Raw genomic sequence first — 7,850 nt, 5'->3', positions numbered from 1 at the left:
ACACTGATTCTAGATACAGAGATACTGCCACTTGGTTGGAATCGCATTGCTATGACCTGCACCAGAGGAACATAGCTATGGTTAAAGGGGTAAAGCAAAACACTGTCAGAGCCTGGAAAAATGCTAAATAAAACAAACTAGTTACCAGAGTAGTCATCAACCCTTCAGCCAGGCTTCCTGCAGTAAATGGAGGGTCAGAGTCAGTCTCCTAAAAACACATTTATTCATCCAAAGGCTCACTGTTTCAGCAGTGTTTATATGTACACCAAAGCGTACCAATACCAGTCAGTCCATTTCTGCTTTTTTCACCTGCTGAAAAGCGGAGACACAGGGCTCCAACCACAAGGCACACCACAGAGGACCACAGAGGACCACAGAGGACCACAGAGGACCACAGAGGACCACAGAGGACCACAGGATGATGGAAACACAACCACATGGATCCAGTTCAGGGTAATTAAATAACAGACATGGAGAAAAGTTTGCTGTTGTTGTACAGCAGAACTGGATTGCTTTGCTGAATGTCATTTGTAAAGCGACCTGTGGGAGGCCAGGGATGGCTCTACGTACGTTCCTTGTGGTGGAGGTGGGATCATGTCACATGAGCGGTAACACTCAAGGCCCCGAGTGTGTCTGTGCACCCAAATGCACACATTTGTATCTGCATCCAGTAACTGAAGTCACACACCACATCACTCTCACGTTCTCTCTTACACACACACACACACACACACACACTTCATAAATTAGTCTCGTCCCAGGTGGGGTCGTTCATGCTCTTTAACACCCTCCTCACAACCTTCTCCAAATCTTTCCGTGCTTTATGCTCCTCCTCCAGCGACCTCTTCATCTTCTTATAGTCCTGTTGAGGGGTCAATGGTCAATGTATGAGACTGGAAGCATTTGGTTGTAATGTTTTTCGACAGCTGTCATTAGCTCTCACAAGCGCCCTTCACAGTAAAACAGAGGGGTCATTTACCTGTTTCAACTGCTGTACCTCGTCCCTCATGGAATACACTGCATCCACCAGGCTCCTGCATCCACACACACACACACACACACACGAAACACAAGTTGTCAACACTCAACCAAGATTCTTCAGCACATGAGAGAAATTGTCAAAGGTCACTAAGGTTCTCAGCCCTGACCAAAAGTCAGAGGGGGGAAGGAGGAAGAGAAGGGCAAGAGGTGGGGGCGGTGGAGTTCTCACTTCTCTCCCACCACAGTCTGTCCGTTGCTCCTGGTCTCCTCCACAATTATCTTCTCCTCTCCAGGGATGACGACTTGAAGCCCGGTGTCCCTCTGCGTCATCCCTGTTCAGAACACAACACAACAGGCTAGACACACTCATCTGGAGGTGGGTTGGACTTCCAACCGCAAATATTTGAGGCATAGAGAATGATAGAGGTCACCGGTGGCTGAAGTGCTGTTTTAGCAGGGGCACTGACATTATAATGAAGTCAACTAAGTGGGCCTCTAAACTTCTCTGATCGACCCCACCTGATAACAGGGTGAGTCATGTCTGACCAGGAGGGGAAATTTACGACTTGAAAATTGAGATCACGTCAACAGCACGGCTTCATTTACAGAACACTGGTAACTCTATAGTGATGCTCTCTGTTATTCTCTATGGGCGGAAGTTAAACCTGGGGAAAGTAAGATGACCCAAGATCTGTCGCCTGGAGCCACATCTATTCAGAGCGGTTTAGCAAATGTCAATGACTGAGTGCTTGATTGGTGCTGCTGTGTGATTGCCTCCATGGCAACTCAGGCAAAACAAGGAAACAACTGGACATAAACACAGGTCACTAAAGAGACAGTGGGTTAGCTGGTCACGCACAGAACAAGACACAGAGGGGCCACAGACAGGAAGAACAGGTGGAAGAGAAAGAGGGAAATATGATGTCCTGATCCTCCTGTGTATTCACCTCACCACCACACCACTGACTTAAGCAGACAGAAATAAAAACAGGCATATTATTGATGAGAGAAAAAAAACATTCTGATTTCACATTTCCTGTTTTTAAAAGATTCTGCCTGGAGCCTTTTTGACAGGGACCTGACAACACCACATCAGACAAAACACCCAGAATACCAACAGCTAGCAAACGACAGATTTATTCAAAACTCTATGATGTACAGCGATTCTGAGCTCCTGTCATAAACGTCGATATGGACATCTATAACAAATACTCTGTATGGGTTTCTTTCAGATAGGTACACTGGTGGGTGGGTGTGGTTGGGGCGGTGGGGTCATATACAGCATAAGAGAACACAAAACACACAGTTGGACAAAGAAGTCACCTCACCCAGCCTCTCCTGAATGCTTTGTTCTTTTGTTTTTCAACCACAGAATGCACCGCAGTTAAAAAATAAAACACAACATGAGGACAGTCAAATTCTTCTTTCAAATACTCATGTAACAACCATGGTTTGGCTCATGACTATTTCTGTTCTGTTCGCATAAACTATCTACAAAAAGGAGGCTTTACTTCACGTCCATCCGTCTGGATAAATATGTTTCTCACATATGGATTCTGTCACACTACTTCTCCTGTTGACACCTCCTCAACACTGACATGGTAGATTTACACTGTACTGTACAGGCACACTTAATATCTAGCAAGATAACTAGGCTGCGTCATACAAACAATCTGATGATGTCATAGACGCAGTCTGATGATGTCATACACACACTGAGTCAGTAAAGGAAGGAACAGTAACAGACCGTTCATATTTAACAGATTTCCACTACCACAGCATTTGGGCAAAAATGTATTCAAACAATCCATGTTGTCTCAATGTCCAGTGTTAACTTTGAAACCATATCTTTGAATGTAGAGAAACAGAAAGAGAGAACGAGAGCAGAACTGTAAGTTCCACAAATTAATTGTACACACTGATGTACACTTTGAAATTAAAATAATACAAATAAAATACATTACTTATAAAATAATTTAAGGAAAATAAAGACATTTTTAATAAATATATAAATAACATCAAGCAGTATATTCCATATATGGTTTGAATATCTGTGGGGAGAGAGGACTGATTCAAAGCAGAGAGTCAAATTAAGATTTGTACTATGATTCTAAGAAAAACACAATAATTATTGTAATTAACGCATGGAAGAGCATGGTAGGAAATGTGTTCAAGGACAATGCTTAAATTTGTAACACTGCCTTATTGGGATTCAAAAACTGGACCTGCCAGGTTCGTGTGACATTTCTGGATAGGTGCTGCCAGGGTTTTTAGTTTTAAGCACATTTTCGTACTCTACAACACAGTGGCTTGAATGTTCAAATCAAACCAAGGAAACAATTTCATTCAGGTCCCTTGAGAAACACGAGCAGCAATTACGTTGACTAATTCACATTTTGATTTCTTGGGATACTACAAAACGTGCAAGTGATTTTAAAGCCTTATTAGAAACTGTGTTTATGCTACATACTGTACCTCTGGGTCCTATATTAAATCCATCTGTTTGAGTGAATTGATAGATATTGAAAACATGTAATCCGTTCATATCCATAATGCTCTGCAGCCACACAGAATTAGTAAGAAACAAGTTCTATTTACACTCTTCTCTATTACAGGAAATCACAGGGTGGCGTCCATACTCAATCAAGTTCATGTAGTTGCCGTCAAACGTCAGGTCTGATTTTATAGCGCCATTTACACAGCATAAATGTCTACACGTGTGGGTATGTTGGGTCATTCTGGGGTAGAATGAGGGTGGTCACACGGGACTCTACAGTGCAAGAGTTTCACTTACATTTCTGCGACATAAAATATTCTACGGTCAAGTATTAGTCACGCAAGTCGTCATTTATAGAATGGGACAAACCGTGCAATGTTTTCAAAGTATTTCAGAGTTTTCGTTTAATAGCTGTTACCATTTCAACCGCGCACCGCAATACTAATAGAAGTGACTACGTGTAGTTAACCGCGGTTGTCACCGCTGCAGAGCTTTGAAAGATAATTCATACGTGAGACTTTTTAACCAAACAGTCTCTCGAAGTTACTGCTGTTGGGGTATTTATAGTTTCACATGCTTTCTGGTTTTCCAACTTAGTTTCAGCTGCAACTGCTAGCGAAGACGTCAAGATTACCAGGGTCAGATTCTAGCTATCTAGAAATTCTCCCAGAGACTCCAGCCTCCAGCCCTTACAGCTCCGCCTGAGAAGTCTCATCTGTAATATTTTAGTTTAGTTCACAAGGGCTGAATCTCATTTCGAATACTTGCATACTATATAATATGCCAGATTAGTATGCGAGAAGATTTGTATTTCCCAAACCATAAAACACTGAAAATAGAATGCCACAGGTTCATCCCGGATGGTCTACTATTTCTGGTGGATTTTCGAAGTATGCATCCTTGCTTGCTTTTTGGGGTGTATAAACCACAACCCCTTGCGCAGTAAAATTATTTTCACTTTACGAAAATGTTATCATCATCCATACTGATAGTTATTTCATCAATGTCAATCACATATGAAAGAAAAACTAACGTTGTTGTACCCTGAAATGAAATGGCTTTGGCAGTGTAAAAGGTCGTCTTCAGTCTCGCTAGCATGGGCTCAATTCTTACGACTATTCCAAGTTGAGGGACACCAGTATGACTGTAAGCTATTAAAACGGCCAGTGGCAAAAGCCTCACATTTCGTAGAGGCTATTTGTGGTGGAAATAAACAACTTGCAGTACTTAGTATGCGATTTGAGATTCATTTAGACGCATTAGAAATTGAGCACTATAAACCGGGTGGTTTGAATTCTGAATGGTGATTGGCTGGTAGTTGTGGTATATGAGACCGTTAATGCACCAGAGGAACAGCTATGGTTAACATGCACTCCTCTAATGATGTGGGACAGTAATGCTTCTTGGGGTTTGTGGTGTATTGCCAGAAACTATATATTCCACAACCCTACTTGCTTCTAGAGAAATCGGTTCATTTTAAACACTTGTTGTGTTATGGCGTAGAGGAGGGGGATATTTTGGCTGGTTAAAAATCTGAGTGGCTGGTAGATTTTTTCACTGATTTAATCCAAGGCCCAATGCCTCCTGAATGCTACTGTTTGACAAAATGGTTTTATTATATACTTGCAGCACTGGTTTTCCTGAGAGAAAGAAATTTGTCAAATACTTCAGTGCAAGGCTAAATATGAGGACAAAGCAAGCGGATAAATGCAATAATGAATGAATACTTTTTGGATTGGATCTCCAGAACTGATAAGGGGTTAAAAAGTACTTCTATGTTGTCCTGCAGACATTAGGTTCAATTATACTAATTCTAAATACTAACAGTCAAGTCTATCAGTCTGACAGAGGTCCACTGTGTCGTGCTACAGACCCAAGTCTCTGCTTTTGATAGTATTGTTGCTTTTTTAAGTATGTTTAAGTACTGCATCTTGGAAAGACTTGATACAGATTGCACATGTAAGTAGCCAGGGAATTTACCATACATGTTGTTTAGGGGAAGCGGGACAGGAATATCATATTTTAAACAATATTCTATAGATACCTACACTCACCTAAAGGATTATTAGGAACACCATACTAATACTGTGTTTGACCCTCTTTCGCCTTCAGAACTGCTTTAATTCTACATGGCATTGATTCAACAAGGTGCTGAAAACATTCTTTAGAAATGTTGGCCCATATTGATAAGATAGCATCTTGCAGTTGATGGAGATTTGTGGGATGCACATCCAGGGCACGAAGCTCCCGTTCCACCACATCCCAAAGATACTCTATTGGGTTGAGATCTGGTGACTGTGGGAGCCATTTCAGTACAGTGAACTCATTGTCATGTTCAAGAAACCAATTTGAAATGATTCGAGCTTTGTGACATGGTGCATTATCCTGCTGGAAGTAGCCATCAGAGGATGGGTACATGGTGGTCATAAAGGGATGGACATGGTCAGAAACAGTGCTCAGGTAGGCCGTGGCATTTAAACAATGCCCAATTGGCACTAAGGGGCCTAAAGTGTGCCAAGAAAACATCCCCCACACCATTACACCACCACCACCAGCCTGCACAGTGGTAACAAGTCATGATGGATCCATGTTCTCATTCTGTTTACGCCAAATTCTGACTCTAACATCTGAATGTCTCATCAGACCAGGCAACATTCTTCCAGTCTTCAACTGTCCAATTTTGGTGAGCTCGTGCATTTAGGGGTGTGGTCTTGACCAGGACCACACCCCTAAATGCATTGAATCAACTGCCATGTGATTGGTTGATTAGATAATTGCATTAATGAGAAATTGAACAGGTGTTCCTAATAATCCTTTAGGTGAGTGTACATCCTATAAATGCTATTGATGACACTGTATTTGCTGAGCATGCAGTGGTCTGTGAGTTAAATACTCTCGGGGTCTGATACAGGGAAACTAGAGTCATAGCAGAGATATAGTATAAAATATAGAATGAACGACTTTCATGTTATACGGAAAGGTCAAACATCAGAGGTCCATAGAATAGACTGCTTCAAGAATCATCTGAATATCAGACACAGGGTCCCTATGGCTCCATACCCGCACCCCCCGCCCCCCTCCCATCCCACCCAATCATGTCAAGGAAAACAAAACGGTGGTAAACAGACGTGTCCTATCACAAGCCTGGTCACAAAGAGGGGAGACACAAAAACATGGAGATTTAAACAAACACGGAACGTCCCACCCAGAATGAACAGTTACAAATAAATAAATAAATAAATACAAAATCCACTAAATTAACACAATTAAATAATTAAGAAGTAATTGAAATAAATAAAAAGTAAAAACTCTTTTAAAAAATCGCATTTGTTGTAGCGCCCAGGTTACGGGGTTGGCGTGCCGCAACTGTGCCACACGGCGTGGCATGGCCCGGAAGCCCCGTGGTTCTGGGGTTCAGTTCTGGTGGGAGATGCAGCTCTTGCGTGACACCGAGCCCATCCTGTAACTGTGGGTCGTCCACACAGAGTCGTAGTCTGAGTCCTCCGACAGGTCGGAACCGGTCATGTCGGGCCGCGACACACTGCTACGGCGGCCCGGGGAGTCCACACAGGACCGGTCCACGTCCCCCAGAACATGATTGTGCATGAGGTCAGTGCCCTGCCAGGCTGGTGGGGCGGGTGGGGGGGGGGGGGGGGGGTGTACGAACGCATGGGGCGGGTGGGGGGGGGTGTAAATAATGTGGATGACGAGGGAAAACCATAACCAATGACGAACGGACGATGGATTAAATCAGAACAATAAGACGCAATCATTAAACATGGTTTTCAGAGGAACAACCCCAGGAAGACAAATGATGGAAAAAGAGGAGGAACAAACATCAACAGAACATTGAAGGAGCGGTGAGGAGAAGAGAGACAGAGATAGACTGTTAGGAACAGATATAAGAACTTGCAACCAGGTTAGGAATAACAAGGACAAGTGACCGCTGGGGCTGGAAAGAAACTGTGTGTTTTTGGTGTGTGTGTTTGCTGGATGCGTGTGTGTGTGTTTTTTTATTGGATGCGTGTTTGTGTGTGTGAGTTTTTACTCGATGTGTGTGTGTGTTCATATTGGAGGTGTGTGTGTTTTTACTCGATGTGTGTGTGTGTTTTTCCTGGAGGTGTGTGTGTTCTTACTGGAGTTGAGGGTCTGTCTGGTCTTGGCACTGGTACAGTAGGCTTCTATGACCTTTAGGATCTGAGCATCTTCCTCTAGGGCAGCCATACCTGGAGGTCAGAGGAGGTTAAAACAGGTTCAGTAACACACATTTTAGGATTCTCCTGAGTCCTTTCCCTGCAAGGACCTTTCGCCCAGCACATTTTCTTTCTCCAGGTTAGTTAAATGTGAACATACACACACACACAAATAAAAC

General features: G+C 42.9%; 1 protein-coding gene across 3 annotated transcripts in view; it reads right to left on the bottom strand.

The window, feature by feature from the left end:
* Nucleotides 1-200: 200 nt before the first annotated feature.
* The window catches only part of arhgef7a (Rho guanine nucleotide exchange factor (GEF) 7a), a 25,080-nt gene continuing 17,430 nt past the window's right edge, over nt 201-7,850 (bottom strand). Inside the window, exons 18-22 of one of the 3 annotated variants that reach the window (XM_029125885.2) lie at nt 7,615-7,704; nt 6,916-7,104; nt 1,211-1,313; nt 980-1,034; nt 201-862 (exon numbers count right to left, since the gene is read on the bottom strand). In XM_029125885.2, coding sequence (XP_028981718.1) covers nt 740-862; nt 980-1,034; nt 1,211-1,313; nt 6,916-7,104; nt 7,615-7,704 — 560 coding nt within the window. In that variant the 3' untranslated portion in view covers nt 201-739. Of the gene's footprint in view, nt 863-979; nt 1,035-1,210; nt 1,314-6,584; nt 7,105-7,614; nt 7,705-7,850 lie in introns of those variants that run through there. The other 2 variants (XM_010880560.5, XM_034286763.1) reach the window with 2 other exon arrangements.

This window comes from Esox lucius, chromosome 16 (assembly GCF_011004845.1).
Source record: "Esox lucius isolate fEsoLuc1 chromosome 16, fEsoLuc1.pri, whole genome shotgun sequence".
Classification (NCBI taxonomy): Eukaryota; Metazoa; Chordata; class Actinopteri; order Esociformes; family Esocidae; genus Esox; species Esox lucius.
This window is presented reverse-complemented; position numbering and strand designations above follow the sequence as displayed.